General features: G+C 45.1%; 1 protein-coding gene across 1 annotated transcript in view; it reads left to right on the top strand.

Annotated features, from left to right (window-relative positions):
- KCP (kielin cysteine rich BMP regulator) overlaps positions 1-25,601 on the top strand; it is an 823,409-nt gene that overhangs the window by 683,719 nt on the left and 114,089 nt on the right. The window contains exons 40-42 of the mRNA XM_069629543.1: positions 4,284-4,457; positions 4,702-4,881; positions 16,406-16,670. Coding sequence (XP_069485644.1) covers positions 4,284-4,457; positions 4,702-4,881; positions 16,406-16,670 — 619 coding nt within the window. The remainder of the gene's footprint in view (positions 1-4,283; positions 4,458-4,701; positions 4,882-16,405; positions 16,671-25,601) is intronic.

Genomic DNA, 25,601 nt, shown 5'->3' with positions numbered 1-25,601 from the left:
AAGAAGGCGGCAGGGGCTGCGGTTCGTCTTCCACCTCAACCCGGACGGCGAGGGGAAGAAACTGGACGCTATGGGGCGACGGGTCATCTTGTCTGCAGCGACGATGATTAATGCGGCCAACGCCTTAGCGATTGTGGCCCGTTACGACAGGGAGCTTTGGTTTAAGATAGCTCCTCTGCTGGACTTCCTCCCGGACGACAAGAGGGCGGAGGCCCTAGAGATCCTACAGGAGGGCGAGGTGGCATCAGACCACGCCATAACGGTGGCCACAGACATTGCTGACACCAGTTTCCGCAGGTTGGGCAGCAGTGTTTTTCTTCGACGGCGTGGTTGGCTCAAAGCAACAGATTTCCGTCAGGATGTGCAAACCAGAGTTTTGGACATGCCCTTCGATGGGAATAACCTCTTTGGAAAGACAGTGGACGAATCGCTGCAGGCCATCAAGACCGACACGGAGACGACCCGGGCCTTGGGGGTTTTGCAGCAACGACGGCCGCCCTTTTGGAACTCTGGAGGCAAGCAAGGTGCCTCCAAAGGATTCAGCGGCGGCTTCTCTACGTACCACCAGGCGACCCGTTCCTCGTCACAAGAGGCCTACAGAGGACGCAGCAAGTCAGGAGGATCTCGTCGTCATCACCAAGGAGGCCAAGGCGGCAAGGCCGCTGCCAAACAGGACTGAACCGCCCGTAGCGTCTGGCCCCCACCTGAGCACCCCGGTGGAAAGCCGGCTGGCGAAGTTAGTCAGCGTGTGGGAGTCCATCTCCACCGACCGTTGGGTGCTGGATGCCCTGGCCTGCGGGCACACTCTTGAATTCCTAAAGAAGTGTCCCTGCATTCCTCCCGTGGCCAGGAAGGAAAACCATGTCCCCCAGTTGCTGTTGGAAGTAAGGGCGATGCTGAAGAAAGGAGCCTTCAAGCTCGTCCCAAAGAGGCTCCGGGGCTCCGGAGTGTACTCACGATACTTTCTCGTCAGAAAGAAGACAGGCCGGTGGTGACCCATCCTGGACCTGCGTCGGTTAAACAAATACATCAAGGCCCAGAAGTTCCGGATGGTCAACCTCCAGCACATGCTGGGACAGCTGGAGGAAGGCGACTTCCGATCATCGCTGGACTTGGAGGATGCTTACTTTCACATCCCCATTCTAAAAGGACACTGAAGTTTTTCAGATTCGTGGTCCAAGGCGGCACTACCAATTCAAGGCCCTTCCATTCGGATTGAAGTCGGTGCCCAGGGTATTCACCAAGTGCCTAGCACCAGTGGCGGCGCAGCTGCGCCTGCAGGGGATCCAGGTTTACCCTGGACGATTGGCTCATCCAAGCAAGGACAAGAGAACTCGCCGTCGAGCACACAGCGAAGACCGTCCAACTGCTCACGGATCTGGGATTCTCCATCAACTTCTCGAAATCCCACCTGGTTCCGTTGCAGGTTGCACTGTTTCTGGGGGCCAAGCTCGATACAGTGTGCGATTGGCCTCTCCGTCAGAGGAAAGGACAAAGGTCACCCTGGGCAGGGTGCAGCGCCTGCTGGCCATGGCCGTGGCCAGAGTGAGGTCCATCAAGTCCCTTCTCGGCATGATGTCCTCATGCATCTACCTGGTGCTCCTGTGAAGGCTGCGGATGCGCCCTCTACAAGAGTTCCTCGATGCCCATTGGATGCAAACGGCGGGCAGCTTCGAGGACAAGATCCCGCTCAACGAGTTCTTCCACCAAGCAATTTGGTGGTGGGGCACCCGCGCATCTGGTGGCGGGCACAGATTTTCAGACCCCGGCACATCAGGAAACGGTGACGACGGATGCCTCCCTGGAGGGATGGGGAGCGCACACTGGAGATCTCCACGCAAGAGGCCTTTGGCTCCTGGAGGAAAGGGCATGCCACATCAACGTCCTGGAGCTCTGAGCCGTGTTCTGGGGTGAACCAAGGGAAGGCCCTCTCGAAGGCTTCCATTTCCAGATGGCTCTCTGGCTGCATCATGCACTGTCACTGGTTGGCAAACCGACTGTTGCCCGGCCGTCCAAGAGCCCATTCGACCAGAACGATCGCTGCTACCACAGTGTTCTTGTCTGGTGTGCCCCTGCTGGACATCTGCAGGGCTGCTACGTGGAGGTCGACGCACACCTTCATGAGATTCTACTGCGTCGACCAGGATTCCAGGGAGGAGTCCAGGGTTGGCCAAGCGGTGCTGCGCAACCTGTTCGTCTGAAGGTGGGCCTGGTGAGGAGGTAAGAGTTGCTTAATGTTGAGTTGATGAAATGCTTAATGTTGAGCCTTGCCACCTCCCGTGGTTGTGCATTTGTGTACTGCTATGTATTCTTATATTCATGAGCATTTGAATCCATGCCAGACCCCATGCTGGAAAAGGAACAAGTTACTTACCTGTAACTGTTGTTCTCCAGCATGGGTCTGGAATGGATTCACATGCGAACCCTCCCGTCTACCCCTCTGCGGCTCTTCACTTGGTCCTACTGCCACTTTACGTGCTACCAAATCTGAGGATGGCTGCCAGGGGAGGGGCTTAGAGAGAGGGCAATCATTGGCTGGGGGCGGTATGACCCAGAGACCAGTGATTGGTTACTACTAAGAAAGACCGTTCAGAAACGAAACTGATACTGATTTTTTCTTTACCGAGGATTCCCAGCCTGACGACAGGGAATATTCTTGAGCATGTGAATCCATGCCAGACCCATGCTGGAGAACAACAGTTACAGGTAAGTAACTTGTTCCTTACCAGTGGTTTGCTAAGAGTTGTTCAAGGTGTAAATAATTGTTTTTTTTTATCCATTCCGCCTAACTTGTATTATGAGTGCTCTGTGTGTGCTTAACTGAACCCTTCACCACTCTTACCATCTTAAGTCTAAACCTTACTTTCCCATCACACTCCTTTGATAGATTTCGGATAGACATTAGTGTCTTTCCCTGTTCACCAGAATAAGGTGGCCTCTCCGAATCTGTCCACAAGGCTGATTCTGTAAATCCATCCAAACACTCCCTGACCATCACAATTAAATCCAGCCCAAAAACAGAAATGGTAGAATGAGTATTTTGAAATATGGGGACCCTTTAATGAAATAGAGGTGAAGGGTGGTTAGAAGGATGTGAACTGATAGGAAAATTAATGTGAATTGGTGGTGTTGTATTGTCTAGTAATGTAGTGTGTGTATCGTCTGGTTGTTGTTTTTCATGTATAAATAGTAATTCTGTTATGGGTTATTTATAGTTGATAATTTTGGAACATACTTCAGTGGTACAGTTTTAAATATGTTTATATTCTTGTTGAATAGGAAATGTAACCGATTAATCGAACTTTAACCCATATTTTTTTCTTTATTAATGATCTAAGTTTGTAAACTTGAAATGATAAATAAGAGTTTAAAAAAAAAACGAAATTAAATCCAGTCTGACTATGGATCTCTTCAAATCTCTGCTTCATCTTCACTTACTTGCTAAATAGGAAGCTCCACCATCCTTCCTACCAGACCTCATAACTTCCTCCAGTGTTGCGTAATAATATAGTTTTCTGTATTTGCACAGTACTCTTCTTTAGTTTGAAGCCCATATGCCCCCCAGGTAAATGTTACTGTTAAGATGGATTTCTAGAATCTGGCCTGGTGTACTGATTTTAGGAGCCCACCCTAGTAATAGTGAACAGGGGAACTCTAAGAGGTTAGCCAAAACCCAATCAAGGCAACAATGGAGAGCAGTCAACGCTATTCTTAGGAGAGTGTGAGTGGGGCCAGCGGTCCACAATGAGTGCACACAGGAATGTAAAAATATACTATATTTATTCCAGGCCTTAAACACACACAAATAAATAAACAACCAGGTGAAAATATCGTAAAACACTCAATAATAAACATATATACAGTCACCATAGGTTCTTAAAATGCATTAAGTGACTTAAATCAATAAAGAAATGTAAGTTAATGATGCAGTAAAATAGAAGCAAGTTACAAGAAATATGCACAAAGGTCACCATGCTTCTCCCCAGAATGCATCTGATGCAGGTAAAATACTTGTGTTGGTAAATGTTCAAGAGAAGAGATGCAACAAAGTTACTGGTAAGTAAAAAATGTGCTCTTATCTTTCGAGTTACACTGCTGGAGTGGAATGGAAGGATACAAATAGACCTGTTCTCGATGTTATCCTATGGAAGACAGGGGGAGACACATGCTTTGTGTCTACTTAAAATGACTCTTCTTCTAGGAGATGTTCCCTACAACAGAAGGCTGGCATCCACTGGGACACTGATGAGGTACATCATCTTCTTTAATTCTTTTGTCTTCAGAGGGGAGAGGTGACCTGTGGCCCACGGACGTGTTCAAAGACGCTGTGCTCCCACCCAGCCCTGGACACATGCCGATGTCCTGTCTGCGAGGACTGCAGCTTCCATGGGAGGGACTGCAGGAACGGAGAGAGATTTACAGATCCTGATGATGGATGCACTCACTGCACTTGCCTGGTATTGAAATAAATCTTGAGGGCCATCTTTGTCCACTGGGGTGATGCAGAGGCACATATCATTGGTTGGGAAACATGCAGGGGGGGAGTGGAAAAAGAGATAAGCTTAGTGTTGAGTGAACGGGGCAGTGTGCTGATTGGACATTAGAGCATGATGAGGCATTAGGCTCCCTGCCAATTACAGCAAGAGCAGGCGTCCTTCTATAAAGGTTAATATTTGACATATATTATCCGTCTTTTTGCAGAATGGTGATGTAACCTGTGTACCCATGACATGTCCACCAGTCACTTGTCGACACCCCATCACCCCACCTGGAGATTGCTGCCCTCAGTGTACTGGGAGATGCAACTACAATGGACGAATCTTTGAGAATGGACAAGTTTTTCCATCCCCTGGAGACAGTTGTTCTAAGTGCACCTGTCTGGTGAGTATTATAAGACATCAGGCAGGTAGGATGAGAAGACACCTTTGTTTTCTAATACTTAAAACTTTGTTACAATAACTTAAGGTATGTAAAGAATGCCTCTTTCCCCCTTATAATTAATAATTCAATAGAATGCAAAAGAAACCCGCTGATAAACACATGGTGAAATCAACACATATATAACACATTTCAACTTATTTAATAACTTCCATAAATGGCCCTTTAAATGTATTTGATCTTTTTTCAAAACCCTGTAAAAGAACCTGTTATCAAAATGATCCTGCAAGTAAATATTTCAGTCTTTCATCAAGATCCATCAATGTACAATATCTCCCATAAAGCTACCATATACCCTCATCTTCTTCCTTATCTTACCATTCTTATCAATGTCTCTCTTGCCTCTTTTGTCTTTCCTTTCACTTTTAAGTAGCCTACTGTTATCCCAATCTTAAAAAAAATTATCCCTCTTTCCCTACAACTTCGGACCTATTTCACTCCTTTCTTTCCCCTACAAACTCGTGGAGTGAATTGTCTATTCCCATGTCTTCTCTTTTCTCCATCTGCGCTCTCTTCTACCAACACTCCAATCCGGTTTCGTTCTGCGTACTCCACCGAAGCCGCACTCCACACGCCATAATAAGCTCTCTTCTAGATTGATTCTTCTGGACTTCTTGCCTGCCTTTTTGATTTCATCGACCACCCCACCCTTTTTATTACACTCTCCTCTCTTGGTATTTTAGATTCAATTCTTACCTGGTTTGAGTCCTACCTTTCTGATCTGCCCATCTCTAATACCCCACTCTCTCCTATATGGAGTTCTCCAAGAATCTGTCCTCAGTCCATCTTATTTTCCCTTTATACTGTTCCTCTTTCCTCCCTCATTTCATCTTTTAACTTATCCTGTCACTTCTATGCTGTTGATTTCCAAATCTTTTTCCCTTTTCTGAGTTTTAAGAAGCTCTTTAGGCTTGTGTTTCTGCCAGTCTCTCTGCCGTCCAGTCCTGGAAGTCCTGGCACTTCATCCATCTTAACCCTTCTAAAACAGACGTCCTCTTCTTTCTTCCATCCTCTGCTTTTCCCTTCCCCCTCTCCCTTCCGTTCCTTTCACCCCTCATAGCTTCCCTTTTCTCCCTCTACTCAGAACCTCAGTGTACTCTTTGACTCTTCTCTCCCTTCGCATATCGCTCTTACTGCATCCAACTGTCTCTTTTTTTCAACCTTCATCGCTCTCATCCTTTTCTTTCCTTCCACGCTTCTAAAGTTTTTATATCTGCCCAAATCGTTTCTATGATTGACTAATGTTCAGCTCTCTTAATTGGTCTAACTACATCCCATCTGATTCCCCTTCTATCCATTTACAACTCTGGCATTGTCCATCTCTTCTGTCTTCCTCCTCCGGCCTTGATTGCTTGCTCATTCTTACCTGATTCTATTCTACCATTTGAACCTCAGCCTTTGTTTCATTTTCAATCTATTGCCTTTAAGCATTTACAGCCTTGCTCCATCTTATCTTTCTTCTCTAATCTCCTTTTACTCCCTGTCTCACTCTCTCCACACACAATCCACTTTGTTGTCCCCACACCTCCATGTGCTTCCTCCCGCTTCTGTTCTTTCTCTATTGCCTTTCACTGGAATTCTTTGCCTCTTGCTATCTGCTCTTCTGCTACCTCCCATATCTTTCCGATCTGTCTTCAAACCCATCTTCTGCCCGCTCTGTCTCACCTTTAGCATTGTACCTGCATTGTTTGTTACATCGTTAATGCACTACATGTTTGTACTGTTCCATCTTATGTTCAGCGCTTTGGTGAGCGTAGGGTACAAAAATACAGGGAGGTTTAGTTCAACAGGAAGACATATTTACAAAAAAATGTGATGTGCCGTGGCACATGACATATGCATACTGAGGTACTGTAGTAGTTTGCATATTGGTGGGTTAGTACATGTAGTGACAATCTATTCCATGTATTGTTTACAATCACAAAACATTAACACTGTCGACACATTAGTTGGTGTTTCTGGTTCAGTAGGTTGTTGGCAAAGGCAGTGGCTAGATGGAGTGGAGCAGCGCTGCAGGATTGTACCGAACTGTCTTCAGGACAAGAGGTCGTTGTCGGTCTAAATCTTTTTTGTAAATATGTCTTCCTGTTGAAATAAACCTCCCTGTATTTTTGTACCCTACGGTGATCTTCCCTTTTTTCAAGCTAGCAGCATCCTAGCTTTTCTGCAAGGTCCTTGTGACCCCCTGTCACGCCTCCGGCCAGGATAGCTTTTTGACTCTACTCTTTTCTTCCATTGTACCTCCAAACCCTCCAGAGTCAGGCCCCCAAAAAGAGAGGGTTCCACCCATTCTTTGCTCCTTCTCTGGCATGAGATACAGTTCCATTTTCTCAGTTCAGGACCTTCTGTGTCCAGGTCTATTTACCGCCTGCAAGTCTCTTGACGCAGAGGGACTGCTATACCAAAAACAACACACAAACGTTCTTTTCCTTTTTCTAGAATTCAATTTGGGGTGTTCATCCTGGATCCCCTCAGCCGGGCTCAGATCCTTTTCAAAACAAAAGTTTAACATTGGACCCCCCTCTTCCAGGCTCAGATCCCTTTCTTTTGTTCAATTAGTCTCCCTCTGCTGGGCTCGGACCAATTGTGACGTACATTAAACTATCTAAGACTTTCGAATGTGCACTGTTGTAGATTTTGTCTTTGGGGCTAATTCCTGATTTGGCAGTAATTTAGTATTGTGGTATTTTGGTGGTATTTTGGTGGTAAATGGGCCTTACCGTTGGTGGTAGTTCAGTATTACCCTATTTTGATAATAGCTCAGAACTATCTTATCATGGTGGTAATTTTTAGTGGAATCTTACTTTTGTGGCATAGTGGTAATTTTACCTTCCATCGTACAGCCATATAATAAGACAAACCTTCCCTCTTTATGATTATGACCCACCTTTGGCTGACAATAAAGAACCTTTGGACCTGGTACACTTTTAGGGAACCCAGTAAAATTATACAAAATGCCACTTAGTGAATGTAGCTCATGCTACTGATTTATTTACATCAGTAATTTACGTGCCTTAGAGGGCACCACTTTCTCTTCAGCATGCAAAGAAAGCCCATCCACATCCACATACATACACTCTTCCTGGCTCATCTGTATGTATTTACTCTTTTTCCTAACATTGTCCCAGGTGGTAAATGAGGTAGCGCATTTTATATGCTGTTATTGTTTGATTACCACTATTATGTTGCACTAACAGAAAAATAAAGCAATACATTACATGGTATCACAGTTACATGTTCTTACCAACAGCAAGCCCAGCTCTGACTCTCTGAGAGATAAAAAGAAAACAACACATGGCAACATGGAAGAGATAATAAACGTGGTATGCAATTATTTTTCTTAAACAAGTGCAGAAAATAAAGAGACCAACATGAAACACTTCGGTTTCAAACCTATAACCCTATGCTGACTGATACCATGTCCTCCATCCCCCGCGCTCCTCACTTGGAAAAAGCACTTACAATAATATGTGAGGCTCCTGTCTTTCGCCTGGTTTATCTCTTGCTGTAGTTGCTATCTGTGCGGGAGTCTGAGCCTTGCACTGCCTCAGGAATGCTTCAAAACCAGGCACCACCCCCTCTGCCCTGTCTCCAAGAGTGCAGCCACAGAGCTCACATCCCCGGGAGGCACCGATTGCAATCAAATCTCAGGAAGCACTGACTGCACCCCTCTCTCAGCTGCTTAAATTTCCTTTGGTTGTCCATCAACATTTGATCAGCCTCCCGTGACGTGGTTCTGCAACCTCCAGAACTGCCAACCACATTAGCCAATCACCTTACAAGGGCATGCATGTAACAAGTTATTTCCTGCAAGGACAATGGACGTTTTAGCCTGCACAAATACAGCCCTTCTGTTTTTTCTAGTGTGCATCTCCACATGAAAAAACACAAAATGAAATTAATTTCAAACTGTGCCTACTGAACTGCATTATAAAGTTAATTGGGACAGTTAATTGGTTACTGGGCTCTTATTAGTAAGGTTAGTTGGTTATATAGTTCCAATGCAGTCCCATACAGATAGAAAAGCATTCAATTTGTAAATCTGCAAGTTTCTGAATTTTAAAATGACTGCACATTCTGCTGGGTATTTTTGAAATAATCATCCCTTTGCTGGCTTGAATGCTCTTAAAACAATACTCCTTTTACTGGCTTGTTGCTGAGGAAAACTGTCATTTGCATCCATTTTGAAATTGCTGCTTTTAAACACTGCCAATGAACACCCATTTTGCTTCCCTTGGAATCTGTACCAATGTGCTGTTATTTGCATGAATCAGCACCCAAATATCCCTAGAGCACACGGTTTACCTTGACCTGTTGCATGACCACTTCGATCTCAGTATTTCTTTCTCTCACACTCAACATCAGGTCGATACCTAACAGACACTTTCAAATGAGTACCCACGTGGCGCCAGACCACTCTGTGTTTGGTATCTTTTCTTGGCCTCCCACAGTTCAATTATAAAGTTCAACTACTTCCTTTGGCATCCAATTGTATTTGCGTCATTCATTCCCAATGCTTCACACACTGTTCTCTTTAATCAATGTTGCCGCTTGCAACCTTGGTTCAAAACACTAGCTGGTTTGGTATCAGTCTCTCCGACTCACCGGCTGTGTTGCCATTTCTCACGCCGCTTTGTTGTAGGAGCCAAGGACAGTATCACAGCGGAAATCGCTGCTCGCCGCCTTGGTTATCGACGCAGGAGTGCCCCAGGTACCTCCGACAAACTGTGCAGGTTTCATCAGTCTTAGTTCCTGGTCCTCGGTTTCTTACTTTCCAAGGTTCGCAAAAGTAACAGTCTTTACAGGTCCAGGGTACTTCCCACCTTGCAACCATCTCTGGTCTCGCTGTATTTCTCCTTGTATTAAATTGCCATCTTGGAACTGCTGTTTCCTCATGTGTTTTGCCCCACTCAGAGTGTGCTTTTCATGCTCTGCCTTTTTATCCATGTGGGGATGTTTGTGTAATGATCCATAATTGCCTGACCTTGCCGGACCATAGTGTTGGGATATGTCAGCTATAGGGCTCCGGTGTTAGTCTGTTCTCGCTCATGGTGAACTGTCCGTGAGAAAGTATTTGTGTTGGGAAAGGGGGGTTGAGTTCTAAGGTATCCTACCTGGTAGGATGAAGAAAAGGTGTTACAAGGAAGGGGATACTGCGTCTCACCCTCCGGTGTCCCACTACCACTCCGTGAAGACCCCTCATCCAGATGATCCTCCCACACTAGTTCACCCCCAGGAACTGGATCCAAAAGCGAGGGCCGTGTCCTGGCCACCTGGATGACAGATCCCGGGGACTAATGAGTGAGACACCTTCAGGTTTCTCACAAGGGCTGTCAACTGAAGTTCCCCAGCAACCCTTCTTCTGCTGTGCTGCCCTTAGCAGCCGATATGGCTAGCAGGGTGTGGGGAGCTTTTCAAGCATCCCATTTAGGTCCAGGGTCATTCAGTCTCTCTGAGTGTGTGCCGTGGAGGAGGCTGGTGACTGCTGGTGGCTGCTGTGATTTAGTCCTACTGTAACAGATCCCTTAAGTTACATTTGGCGGTGGAGTCGGGGTGCAGAATTCGTGTCTGAGTCCCCCTCGACAACTGGGGTTGGAAGCAGCCTTCTTCTTCCCCCAGAAACCCATAAGCACATCTGTCCAAGTTGCCACCGCCTAACCACACTTGACTATTGTATTGGTTCTATGTTCTTAGATCTGCATTTTGTTCCTGAATGTTTTCGGCAGAAAATCTGAATTGACATTTTTTTTATTAGGGGGTTCCCCCATACACCCCCTTCCTAGTTATGTAGTCCCTATTCCCCACACCCCCTACCCCTTATATCCCCTGATCCCCGACACCCCCATATTTTTCAATTAGTTTTTTCAGCCAAAATAACTCAGTGGAAAAAGCATGCCGATGTAACAATGTAGTATCATTGTATTAAGCCCCATAGAATTATAAGGGAGAACTTTCGTAACTGATGTAAATTCCCCTTATTTCCCAGAACAGAGTACTTGCCTTTATCCTGTGTTGAACATTTAAACATTCGTTCTTAGGATAAACATGTGCTGTTTAAGATAATTTTCTAAGTGTTGTGCCTGGTAATTTCATGCAGCGGTTAATGCATGCTAAAAATCCTCCCGCTTAAGCTTGTGTGACAGTGCATTGTTGTAAAACTATTTTGACCAAAAGTGTGATTGGTGTTCAAACTGGACTCATCTGTTGTGTTGTGTATATGCATATATGGTTTTACTTACTGGTATGGAAGTTATTGTACCACGTTCTGTTAATGACACTACAACCACTGACCTTAATGGGGGCAAACACACCTGACACAAAATGGAAGCCGAAACTCTCTTAAAGTGTAGGTAACGTGGTCAGAGCGACAAGGCTTAACTCTCAGGTTAGCATAGCAGTTCCACACAAAGGTACAATTAGTCCACACACCTATCTCTAGAAAACACCCAAAACGATATACTAAAAAATATATACTTTATCTAAATCACACATACAGCTGTATCAGGTAAAATAAGTACTTAAGTAATAATACCCAGTATTAAAAAGATACCATGCATAATATAAGATCAGTAATGTCTATAAAAGAACTCTCTTAACCCCTCCATCTATATGTGGGCCCAGTACAAGAGGCAGGCACCACACATAATATAACAGAGGGTGGGGAGACCAAGGGAACCAAAAAAAAAGAACAAGCAGGTAAGCTCCATAGGGGCCTGCGCAATTTTGGAAATTTTTCTAAAATCAGCAACCCACCATGGTATATGTGGACACTAGACCTGATGGTTAGCACCTGACACATATGCTTAGGGTACGGGAGAAAAAGGGAAAACAACTATTTTACCACTCAGGAAACATTTGTTAAAATTCCCTGACGCCTATAACACTAGTCCACATTAATTTGGACCCCAAAGGGTTTAATATTAAAATTCATGCAAATGCACATATGAAAAATAATTATAAGAACATTTTAGAAACATTTATCTTGCTCATACCTTTCAGGGAAAATTAATTACAATGTTACCAATGTTAGTCACAATGTTAAAAATACAGTCCCATTAAAGAAATGCAGAACAGGAGCGTATAAATCAATTAAAAATCAACTGTAAGTACAGCATTGTAATACTAGGGCTCACAGAACCACCAGGGGAGCCAGGGAAAATGCCCATTGGCAGGTGAGTAGCCCATGGTCAAATTCAGAGTTCTTAGAGAGGTGCAAAGTCATTGGGGCATCCACTTAAGTCTGTTTAACCCCACATGTGTGAATTCCACTGTGAACAATGCCACAGAAAGCCAGATGAGACCCAAAGAAGTGTTCCAGGAGTTGAAGGATGGATCAAAAGCATAGTGCATAAGATCAGGAGGATCCCTAATAGAAGTCTTTGGGAAAGGCAGTAAAGGCTTGCCTACAAAGAATCTCTACCCTGGACCAGAGGGACCCCTGAGGGTGAGTATCACAGATATTTAGCCCACCCCAGTACCCTAAGGCAGGTACTCATGTTAATACTTTTGGCGAGAACAGCTCCAGCAGCACAAAACAACCCGGTAAGTAAACCACTGCTTTCCATATGTGCGGTTTTCAGAATTCATTTCACAGATACTAGTGCCTGAGCCAGCGACAATCTCAGCAACACAGGAAAGGAACAAAGACATTCTGAGGATCTTTACCTTCAAGCTTTCATTGGAGAATTTGGCTGGGAGGGCCCTAGCAATATGTGGGAATCCACGAAGACTCAATCTCTCCTCTGCCTTTGACACGGTCAACCATTCCATCCTCATACAAAGGCTCCACAATAGCTGTGGTATATCAGAACGGGCGTATGGACTGGCTGACATCCTTCCTAACTGACCAATCATCCCAAGTCATTCTTGGCACCTTCTCGTCTCCTACTTCCTTCTCCACCTGTGGTGTCCCCCAGGGGTCTATCCTCTCCCCTTGACTCTTTTACATCTACCTTGCCCTGCTGGCATGCCTCATCTCCTCTTTTTCCCCCAACTTAGTGTTATGCAGATGACACACAGCTCGTCTTCAAACTTCCTGCTCACCCTCTTGCACCCTCCATCATCCCTGACTGCCTATCGGCCATCCAGTCCTGGTCCACCTCCAACGATCTCTGCCTCAGCGCCTGTAAAACAGAGATCCTTCCCATCGGGACTCCAGCTCCCTCTTTCTTCCCGTCACTCTGGCTTTCCTCCATGGGCTTTGAGTTAGCATTGGAGAATAGTCGAGGCTTATTCTCAAGAAAGTGTGAGTGGCGTCAGGGGCCCTCAATGAGTCAGACCTGGTTCAAAATCAGAGCAACAAGAAAGCTGGTCCTTTATGGAGAGAAGGTTGCAAAAAGTGAAATCTTTCCTTACACCTAGCAAGGTAAGTAAAGCAAAAAAGGCTTACTTACCGCCAAAAGTCAGGTTAAAAAGCATAGCAAAAGGTGTGTGTATTGGGGGGGTTGGGGAGGTGCACAGAGGGAAAGCAGCAAAAATTCAATCTTTTCTAACATGTTTTTGGCAAGATGTTCATAATTCAATATAGGAATGCAGAGTAGTTCAGCCGCTGCAACTATCCCAGAATGCAGCGTTTCTGATTTTTACAGTCATTGAGCCTGCAACGAGTTTGGCCCTTACAAAACGGTAGGGGTAGGGTTTCAATTAGAGATGCACACAATTTCCAAATTTCACCAATTTTCCTCAAATTGTGCATTTCATTTTCTAATTTTATGAAATGAGCCGCATTTTGCAAAATTTAAAATAAAATCAGGACATTTGCCCTGAATGAATCCTGTAAAAATGGTTTCGCTGTTTCCAATCCACAAAGCTTGCTGCAAAAATGTAAAAAAAAAATAGACTGTTACTGCAGAATTATTTAATAAACTGAGTCAGAGGTTTTCACTTAGTTTGTTAAGAAAATCAGTAACACATATATCTGCTGTTTTTCTATTGTTTTAAACGTAAAAATCAAGTGAACGGCTTAAAACTATTTATTTGAGATTTCCATTTACTTTCCAGGATAAAACAGATCCTTTTGGCACCAGAGGTTTCCACACATTTTACTGATGAGGAATCCTGCAGATTGGGTTTACAAGTGATTTGTTTTCAGCAACTTCGCCAGAAGCCTCACTGCAAAGCGAGATCATAATGTTCACTATTTTACAAAGTGAAGAAATCTGAATTTCACCTTCAGAATTACATTTCGCTGATTTATTTCTCCTGCTTATGGAGCCAGTGACCCCAACCTCCACTGCTGTAACTCACACACTACTCAGACCTTTACGCTACTCAAGAGCTGCATATTGCAACAAATTTGCCGGTGTGCAGAAGGGCTGGAGGAAGAGAGCAGATCCCTGAAGGGGCCGGCTGCTACAGTGGCCTCATGTACAAGATAAGATATGATCATTTGAGACTCCAGCTCCAATCTATACCTGGTCCACTATTTCCACTCTAGTCTACTTAGGAGAGAAAATACCACAATACTTGCTGGCTAGATTGTTACAATCAGTAGATCAAGGTCGCATTTGGACCCCCACCCCGGGCCTGCTCCATCATTATACCCGGGTCTGCTCCATCATTATACCACAGCACAGTAGATAGCCCTTCCCTCAAGCCCTTTTGGTAGGAGATTTCGATGTATGTGAACTAATCGAAGCGGAAAAGAACGTGGCAGAATGTTGCCAAGTGGAAAGATTTGCATTACCAAAATATCGAATCCCGCTTACCCCCTACCCGAGACCCCTGCTCCCTACTTATCTTCACTTGTTGCCACTTACCTTCTCTCCTGTCCGATCCTCCTGTCACCCTTCCCCCAGCGACGTTTGTCTCCTACTCCTAAAATGGGTCGGGACTGCCGTCTCAGGGTCCTTTTTCTTTTTTTTTTAAACGTAATTGTTCTTCGCCGCTCTCCTTCCTTAGGAAGCGGAGGACATACCCGCAGACCCCGAATCCTATTATGTCGAACATGGGGAGCGGGGGACACCCCCGCAACTGCCGCTCAATATAATGGGATTCAGTATGTTTTCATGCCGAATGCACATTTTGTGCATTCGCCATTTTTTATTCAGCATTTTTGGTCAATTCTCAGGATTTTCTATCAATAGATCTATGTACAGTGCTAATTTAATGTCCTCTTCAAAAATGTCATAAAATGTATTTATGGTATTTCCTATGCACAGGAATAATGATATAACATAGGGCATATTTATGTGGTTCACACCGCTCAGCACATTGCCTCTTAGAACCTAAATACAGTCTTCTTAATGCAACTCAATAGTTCCAATGTTTTGAGTGCATGGACACAAGGCTTTCTCAGCTCTGCCAAGATTTGAAAGTGAGAATCACAGGTTATAAAAAGATCCCTGCAGTGGTCACTCAACACATCGAGCTACGTGACCAGTTTTAAGAGTGGGTCAACACCAACAGGCGGTGATGTGAGCTTTGTGTTATCTTCATCCTCCCGCTCATCATCATCTTTTGTGCACTGGGAAATGCACTTACCCTGTGATTAGTCTTAGAAAGAGACTAAACACATCTGCTTGTTCTAAATATTAACTGGGAGACCTGATTTGGACCAGGTGGCAAATGTCAAATGTCCTTAATTTTAAAGAAGTGTGTTTGCTCTTAATTGTTGGGCATCATCTATTCTTCTGTCGTTTCCTCCCTTTCTCCTTTTGATCCGCCATAAACTGTACTCGTCTTTTAAATTAATTAAAAAAAGAATGAGGAGGGAAAAGAAAAGTCAGCGTGAATGTGGTGCTGTGATAATGAGGGAACAGGAATGAGGCAAGTAAAGGGCGAGTAGAAGGACGAGATAGGGCGAGATGAAGGGGCGGAGGGAAGTGGAGGAAAAAGTGATATGGGGGGGGCTGAACAGGATAAAGAGACAGACTGAGACATAGGGAATGAAGGAAAGCAATTGAATAGTATGGAATACGCAGAAGTGGTGGGTGCATAGAGAGGCGGCAAGAAAGGCGAACAAGGAATTACAAAGGCGATGTCAAGATTTTGCACATTTAGGGAAGGGCTGGCATGACAGGCAGAATGTATTTTATTTATTTATTTATACAGCTCACCAAACCCGTAGGTATCTGGGCGCATAATGTATTACGGAGTGAAGATAGGAGTATTGAGAAGTGTTCAGAGAGATAGGACCCAGGGATTGACAATGTTCCAAGGAGGGAGTCCTGGATAGAAACTGTTATGTAGCAACGCTCTGGGAGAAGATTTCAGGTGTGGTGATAGGAACTACAGAGACATAAGCAGTTCAGTCCTTCCACTCTTCTTCTTAATGCCTTTTCAGTAATGTGATGTAACTTAATGTTTGTTCTTTGTGAATAGTAGTGGCCCCAACCATTGAGCCATCATGAATAGAGCCAGTGTTTCCCACCAGGTCTGGATTCAGGTGATGCGGGCTACCTAGCAGTCTGCATGAGTCCTACATGAACCACACAAACCTAATTCTCTCCCCTCATGTTCTTCCCAGAATGAACTGGTGACATGTCTGCGGAACCCCTGCCCCCAGCAGTGCACCCACCCCGTGCCCTCATCCTCCTGCTGCCCCACCTGTGACCGCTGCTTCTTCCAGGGCCAGGAATATGCCAACCGCCAGACCTTCACCGCGCCATCCGACGCCTGCCAGCGCTGCAGCTGCCTGAGCGGCAATGTGCTTTGCACCACTGTGGTGTGCCCACAGACTACCTGTGCCAGTCCGGTGAGGAGAGCTGGCCAGTGCTGTCCCGAGTGCCAAGGTAAGAATGACTTTTATGTTTTCTCATATAGCCTTATAAAATTGTGAGTAAAGCACACATTGGGAAAAACCTCCTCTGTGATGCGCTGTGCACCTTTTCAAAAATCCAATTCTGGTGTCTTTAGATTATGTTTTTTCTGACATTTTGCTTAAAATCTTTAAAATGTACAAGTGATCGTTCACTTCGGGAATATATATCGCCACAGTTTCAGAGTGTGTCTTGATTGGAGGTGAGTCATTAGAAAGAGATTGTTTAGAGTTCCATGAGTTATAATAAAGATGTCCTTCTTGCTGCTTTCCTCCCATAGACTTCTATGGTACACTCTTTCCTTTTGCTTTGTTCTGAACCCTGTCCTGAGTGTTTGGAGGGAAGTAAAGGCTTTTGCTCTGCTTCACCTCACTTGTCTTGTTGCTCATTCCTACAGGGAAAGGGCTGCTCTTTATGGTTTGTTTGTACTTTTTCTGTAATGGCTTTTTGGTTACATGTACAATGTGCCCGGGATGGGCTGGTGGCAGCATATCTTATTTCGACCGTGTTTTATACTTTTCTCTTGTGCATTGTCACATTTACCACAATGGGCTACTAAGAGTGGCTAGCGCCGTAAAATGGCTGTGCCACATGTTTTTGCATGTCCTTTGGTCTTATTGTTCTTTGGCCTTCTTCCTGCCCTCTTGGCTCGAGAATTGCCATATATGGGAAACCTTTTCATGGGGAAAGCTGCTGCTTTCTGGGGCAAAGAGACCGTTTGTGTGCGGACTCACATGTGGGGGCTCGTACTGTCTGGTGTCAGTACACATCCTGCTGCATGAATGTTGCTGGGCAGTTGTGGCTCGTGGCAATCCATGATTGGATAGCCACTGCCAGTTTTAATGGTGCGGACTCTTACCATTGGTAGACTTGGGAGAGATTCCAGTCCAAATCATGGGTAAAAGGAGGACTCCTACAGCCATTCAACAGATCATCATTGGAGCCAAGACCCCTATGAAGAAGTACAGCCAATGATGAATCGAAGCCGACTCCTGCAGCTGAGCAACACCAACTTCAGTGAAATCCTTGGGGTCCTGGTGAAGCCCTGCTCCTCTGTCCTGATCTCAAGAATACCCTCATTGATGCTTCGACCCTTGGACTGATGTGAACAATCAGCCTCAACTCCTGCTTGAGGAGCTGTGCCTACTGAGCCTTTGGAAGCATCCCTGACCATCCAGTAGACTGGCCAGCTCTCTCCTGGATTATCTTGCTGCAGCCATCTCCAATCTAAGTGCATCCTTGGAGCTTGGAGAATCTTCAGCTTGTACTACATGATGTCTGATCCTGCATGTTCAGCCTTTTTGCATCAACAGAAGACGTGCAGGGCCTACTCTTTCGTTCGTCCATTGAAGCTTGCCTGTCACTGCCTGACAGTGGTGACTCCCACTGCAATCTTCTTTACTCCCTCAAAGTGTCCTGGGGTCTCCTGCTCTGCATAAGTCTTAATAGTTTCTTCACAAGGGTGTTTAGCTGGAACCGAGATTCAAGCGACCGACCAAAACTAAATCCCAATGCAGGAATTGACCTCTGCACCCTTGATCGCCCTGGGCCTCACACGATGGGACCAAGCACAGATGAATGTGTCCCCGATGGAACCTGGCACCTCTGCAGCGTTCTGCTCGGAGTCAGGGTGGTAAGTTAATATAACCATTTCCCCGCTCCCCCTGCTCTACGTAGAGTGAAATCGGCATAAAGCCCTGCCCCTATCTCACTCTTTCCTGACTTTGGTTGGTGGTGACTGGGTCAAGAATTCCTTCCTAGGAATGTCCTAGTGTATTGGGATTGAGTGAGTTACTTACCTGAACTTTAATAACCTTTTTGAACTTTGACTCATAACCACTGGCATCGTACAATTACACAAAAGTCAAAAGTAAAGGAACTGATGACTTTAGGGCACAAGGCGCCAAACCATCTGAGTGTTAAGGAACTCATTTATGGTTATTCTAAAATGTTTCTACTGCACGTTATGCACCTGGATACTTACCTGTTTTACACTGGTTATTGAATCAAATGCAACATATCTGTTTTATAGAAAGTGAGTGACATCTGCTTAGAGGTTTCATTTGCTTAGTGTGTATTTTAAAGGCTTTATAGACCATTGTATATTTTTGTACTTACATGTCTAAATGGAATTATTGTTGGTGTTTTGTGTGAACTCATTGTAGCCATAGACCACTCTCACAGCCCCCCAGACTCTAAGCCGTGCTGCTCTGCTAGCTGCCTTAATTGGTTTGGCTAGGTTTTAGTGTCTTCCCTGTTTACCATAATAGGTTGGCCTCCAAAAATCCACCCGCAGGGTTGATTTTGGAAATCCATATTAACAATGAGACATCTTTTTCTATTGCTTAGGTATTTCATGAAATCATTAAATCTAGTGAATTGGAAAGGCTTGTGTCCATAGCTCTAAAAGTATTTACAAAGTAAATGCAAATTGTATGAGAGCAGAATGGGTTTTCTCAGTGCTGCATGGCAGCGCTATGGAAATAATTAGACCTTGTCTTTTATTCTATTTTTATCCATATAATAAATTGTAATTGTTTATTTGTAAAGTGCTTATACACAAGTGAAGTGCTTCAAAGCGCTTCAAGGTCGGGAAGGGATCAAGGGAATACAGACGTCATTCTTAGGCCTTGAAGATTCCGAATGATCTAACAGCAATAGCTAGGATACTAGGCCAGAGGCATATCTGCTAGTGAAGTGCATGACAGAAAGGTGAGGGGAGAAGGGGGGGACAAACCGATCAATAAACTACAATACTGGCCTGGCGACATTAGAAATTGCTAGGTGGTTGGTCATCACTATGCACCTATGCATGAGTATTTCAAGCACAACCAAGCAAGGGAGGGGAGACAGAGGGAGGACTGGACAGACAGACATGCTAGGCCTTGTACATTCTGGCCGTGCAAGTGTGCAGAACAGAAAGTGCGAGGGAGGGGGACAAGTGTGCCCGGTCCAGCAGGGGCCAGGGTTAAATGCAGTGTTTGTCCCTCTCATGGAGCATAGTGCTAAGCAGAGTGCAGAGGGCCGGAGGCAAGTGCAGGACTGGCGGGGGAGCCTGGGACCTGTGAAGCTCTGGAGGTGCACCAGGCAGCCAGTCAGCGAAATGAGCAGTTTGGGGAAGAGAAAGAAGGAGGGAAAGAAGCAAAGAGAAATAAGGTTAGCAGAGGAGAGGGAGAGAGAAAATGGTAGAGAAGAAGACTGTCTGGAGGAGTTTCCAGAATTTACGGAGGCCCGGCTCAAACGAAGATGATCGACAACTAAAGGAATTGGTATTCTGACCAATTGGATTCAACTATAAACACAAAACCAATGCATTAGATCTGTGTTTAAATGTGGAAAAGTGTCACAAACTCATTTAAAATGTTCATATGGATCAAATAACTATAATATTGCGGGAAGTATATGTGAATGGGGGTTGGGGGGACTATAAAGTGCAGTTGAAAAGAAACATTTCCTGCCATTACCTAGACAGTGCACAGGTAATCAAAATGGATCTAAAACAAGTATTAGCAAAGTCAACAGTTATAGCTTTTGTGTAGGACTGGGATAGACATTTGCCACACATTGATGGCAGTGCTGGCAAATGCATGTTTAATTGTTATGCACAAGCCAACACGATTGGCTTTATCATTGCTTGTTGTTAACAGGACTTGAGTACAGGGAACAGGTATAATGGCAGAAGACACACTTAGTTAAGACATTTTATTACACCAGTGGCACATTTATAGCTCTAATTAATCCATTAGTTCTCAGCAGTCTGCTTAGAAATAACAGTGCCTGTTAGGGCTAACTCAAGGAGATCCCAGGCGGTGTGTTTTGGGGGGACAGGAGCAGGAAATGGGTGGGTAAATAACCATAAAACACCCACAACCTGTGTGTCCTCCCTCACATCTTCTGTCTAGGTGTACTTCAATGCAATAGTTTTGGCTAACAATTCTGTTAATCAATGACATGGAACCTTTATCACCAAATTAGTTAATGTTGAAGACCACGCAACTTGCTTCCATTTTTTTCTGCTGACCTGCGCTCCAAGGGATGGAGTTTCAGGGTAGGGGTTAGTGGTAACCACTCACACCCCAAAATTAGAAATGCAATATTTTATCTGTTTGAACTGCAATTTCTTTTACGTACTTTCAAAGCGTGGCTTGCCTCACCTAGTGGTAGTTGTGGTCGAGCATTCATAGCCCACTATTACTCAGAAATACATGTGCGTGCTCCCCAGGCTAGCGCCCAAAATACCCAACAGGCACAGAGGTTTTTGGAAATCTTCCGAATTATCTGAATTACAATTCTATGTTGCATGACACAGCAGCAATGGGATAGCTCGATGTCACATTAATCTCACCACATAGGCATCCTACTGCACTCAGCATCACTACAAAATGGCCAGCATGAGTCATGCTCATTGTGACTTCTCTATCATGCAAACGACGTGATCTAATTCAAGCAAATCACAGACCATCCCAACCAGGCACATATCACATTATTCTGCCTAGGAACTTCTGCTTATATAATGTTCTTCATTATGCAGTGTTTTACTGGATTTCCTAATGTAATGTCAATCCAGACTGCCTTAGTGCTTCAAGGTCATACCAATGGCAATTATGCACTTTGCAAATTCTCCATAGCATAACATTCGGTGGGGAGCCGGGGTAAACCCAAATGCAGGGTAACACGTATTCCTTTGAATAAGGGACTGTCCACAGAGAGGCACTAGGAAAATATACTTTATCTTATTAAAGAAAGTAAGGTGGAGATGCAGTTTACAGGTAAGTAATTAGGGTCCAGAAAGTCTTTGAGTATTCATAAGCCTTGCCTTTTAAGAGAGAATTTGTATTTTTGGGAATTAATTCTTGACCACTTTCTAGGGTCCCTTAAATATGGCTTTTTCTTTAGTTGTCATTTTTGGACCGCAGACCTATTTTTGGTGATTGGAGGGCTAATACTGTCATTCCGCTGCTATTGCATCCCATAAGGCTCTCAGCCCCAGGGATGCATCTTTAGCACCCCATTTATGCCCTAAGCGATTATTACTCCATACATTGGTTTTATGGAGTAGGCTGGTGGTAGTTGTTATTTGGTTTTGGAGTCACTAAGCGTGCAAGCTGTTTTTTTGCATTGGTGGCCCGATGCATCTTTTTGTTAGCATTGTATTTGTGGAGTCCTGCTCACAGCCATTTTGATTTAGGCACTTCCTTTGATAAGGGCAACAATGAGGTAGGCCTAACATGGTCATTCTGCTCACGTAGGCTCTTTGTGAGCCCATATGGCAGGCTCCATTTTGTTTTTACTGGTTTAGATTAGTCCACATCTCTGGGTTGGTCATATCACATTGTGTGTGGGTGGGGATAGGGGGTGGTGGTGGCCTGGTTTGAGTGACAAATTCAGGGGCTAATCATATGGTCTGGCATTCTGGCCCTTTGTCCCTAATCCCCTCATGTGAATTGTGGGTTGGCTTTGTCAGCCCCTGCAACTAGCAGTACTTAAGGGGACTTTGCATTCTTAAGCACTCTCTTACACTGGAATTTCCGAAAGTGCAGCTTTACTGACCTGCTGCAGATGTTCCCACTGTTTTCCATTGCAATTTAAGGACCACATTTGACCATACTGGCCGGATGCTGTGTCCTGGACTTTGGGTTTCCGCTGCTAGTCATCTGGTCTGGACCTCCTGGTTCCTCCTAATGACTGCACTTATCTGTTGGGTCAGGCCTTCTATGCAGGCTGTAGGCTGTTCTGATACCATCTAACATCAACTTTACCCCTGAGGTTCTCCCTCCTTGGGGCAGGAAGCTGCTGCTGCTTGGAAGGGAGCTAGGACTCCAACGCCCTGCCTTGTCTATTCTTTTGGACCATCCTGGATCCTCCCCACCATCCTCTACTTTGCAGGAATTTCTCTCGTATCCAGACACCCTTCTTTTGTTTGCAAACCTTCTGGGTACACAGCCACCCAAGAGTCTTCCTTGCCATTGCTTTTGCTTCTAGCTCTAGGAGGTCCATCATGGGAAGATGGTTTATTCTTTTTCCCCCATTGTTTGGGTCACCTTAGCTCAGGGTTCAGCTTTCTGGGAACCGAATCCAGTAAACCGCACCTAGGAAAAAAATCCTATATTAATAGGGTTGTTTCGCCATGCTAGAATTGTCTTTCTGGAAGAAAACACCATGAGTACTTACCACTGGGTCCTGGGCTGATGGGTGATTCTCGATACTCACTTCTCAGGGGTCCCTATGGTCCGTTGTTGAGACTTTTCGGAAGCAAGTCTCAACTGCATTTCTCATTGGTTCTCATTGAGGGTACTACTGCTGTGCTGCTTCGTCTTGTATGGATTCTGCTCCTTGATCCAGCCTCTGGTTTTCTTCATAAGTGTCTTGTCTGGTTCTCCCTGGGATCATTCACTGCCAAATCTACAGCTGTGTGGTAGAACTGGTACTTAACTGCATTTTCCCCATACAGGCAAAATGCTTACCGACTTTGGGCTTCATTACAAGTGTTGCTGTATTTCTGTGGTAAATCTGTTCAAATACCACCAAATGGAATTATTTTTACCACCATTGGTCCTGCGGATTTATCGCAAGATTACATGTGGTGGGAGGTGGTATAAATCCCCACTTTTGGAGTTAATAGGACTCCACAGGGATTTTGGCAGAGCTACCGGCTATGGCAATTCTGCTGGCAGCAATTCCTCCCATTTTGCTGTTTTACCTTCAGCATTTTACTGAACGAAAATCCTCCACCTTACCACCACATTTGTAGTACGCTAGTGAGGTAATGTGGCAGTACTGCAGTGGTACCAGTGTTTTCTTGCACACCGTCGTACTCTTAATGAGTGCCTTTGTCCTGTTTAGTTCTATGTAACTTTCCACTCAACTTAAATCTCTCCTAAGATCACTTTACGGCTACTGTGGCCCTATACTGAAGAAAGCAAAGCAATCTAAATGGAAGTCCTATGACATAATCTCTGTCCCTAGTCCAGAAACCTACTGTAGACTGATTCTTGATCCTACCACTATCAACTCAAAGACAAACAAGCATAAAGATAAGGGCCTATTGCCACGTGCAGGAATGTTGATTGGTTTCTGAACCCAGCCTTATGTTTCTCTCTCAAAAGGGGCTCCTGCCTCGTTGCAAAGTTCAGGTAAATGTCTACCGATATGTCTCTTTCACCTCCCCCTTCTTGTTTATTTTCCTCTTACTGTGTGGACTGGTTTGTCGGGCACTTTGTAACAGTTATATGTGCTTGTCACCCTTGTGGAGGCTATGGGTCTTGAGTATTTGCCACACAGTCCCCTGGACGTCTATGTAAGAGATTCTTGTGATACGTTTTCCCTTTGTTCCCTCCTGTTGGATTCCCCTTCCTGGGGTCTCAGGCCTCAGTCCCCACGTTGGTTGTTGTAACTCTTTTCCCCCTCCCTCCCCTTGGCTTTGTTGTTCTTACCCACACCTTGGGGTCGATCTGTTCTCACCCTTCCTTTGGGTCAATTGGTTGCCGCTCCTCCTTGGGGTCACTTGATTTTCCCCCTGTCTTGGGGTTACTTGGTTCTCACCTCGCCTTGGGGTCACTCTGCTTTCCCCCTGCCTCTGTTTTCCCCCTGCCTCGGGGTCACTTGGTTCTCACCCTGCCTTGGTCACTCTGTTTTCCCCCTTCCTCGGGGTCACTTGGTCACCTCGTTCTCACCCTGCCTTGGGGTCACTTTGTTTTCCCCCTGACTTGGGGTCACTTGGTTCTCACCCCATCTTTCGGTAGCTTGTTTCTCACCCTGCCTTGAGGTCAATTGATTCTCATCCCGTCTTCGGTTCGACTGGTTATCACCCTGCCTTGGGGGTCGCCTGTTTCTCATCCCACCTTGGGGTCATTTGGTTCTCACCCCGCCTTGGGGGTCACTCTGTTTTCCCCCTGCCTTGGGGTCACGTGGTTCTCACCCCACCTTGGGGCCACTTTGTTCTCACCCCGCTTTGGGTTTGCTTAGTTATCACCCTGCCTTGGGGTCGCTTTTGGCATCTCTGCCCAGCGCCCGACTTCCCTAAGCGACCACGTACATTTCACTTCCAGTCGGTGCTCCTCCAGTTGGGTGTGTCGGTGAGGTGGCTAGAGAATTTTAATTACCATTTTAAATATGGTTTAATGTCTGTTTCCCTTCACTTCCTGCCCCTTACCTTTATATTCTGTCTTCCTACCAAGACATTTTCCCCCCAGCACTCTTTTCCCTAAATGCTGTGTGCCTGTACTTAAATAGTGAATCCACATTTTGGTATAAGGGTGTGGAGTGTGTTAATTGACATTTACTGTTTTTATAATACATGACATATTTTTACTGGTGTATCATGCTTTACTAAAGTACTTATGCACCTAACAGAGGTAGTTATGTGTAACATGATAGATGTGTATCGTTTTCAGTGGACCAGTGTGATGTATTTTGTATGGATAAGTGTGTGGACTAATTGTACCTTTGTGTCAGCCTACATTCCCTGCCTGGATTAAAGCCTAGCTACTCTCCCTCTCTAACCATTTTAAAAGATGCCTGGCTTTCTTTTTGGCCAGGTGCTCTGCCCACCTTAGTGGTTGTACTGCCCTCATGAGATGCCTGTGCAAAAAACATCTTAACATTGACCATATGTGTTAGGGCAAACTACAAACACAGTTACTCAACGTAAACGGAGATCTTAGGATGCCAAGTAAGACAGTCTGTAGCTCGGAGGGGGGGGCGCTTTCGGATTTATATTGACTCTACGATGATACTCTCATAGGACATAGTGGAAGAGACTGAAAGGCTTCTGTTTGGCTGAGTGGGATACTGATTATTGATGATATGATAGGTTATTTATAACGTGCTTAAAGAGGTTTCTAAGCACGGACCCGGGGATTGAACCTGTGTTGCTCCCTGTCATCTTGCTTCCAACGCGAGCTT

Source organism: Ambystoma mexicanum, chromosome 12, assembly GCF_040938575.1.
Source record: "Ambystoma mexicanum isolate Mex_15411 chromosome 12, UKY_AmexF1_1, whole genome shotgun sequence".
In the NCBI taxonomy this organism is placed as follows: domain Eukaryota; kingdom Metazoa; phylum Chordata; class Amphibia; order Caudata; family Ambystomatidae; genus Ambystoma; species Ambystoma mexicanum.
The sequence above is the reverse complement of the archived record's forward strand: the minus strand, read 5'-3'. Positions and strand labels throughout refer to the sequence as shown.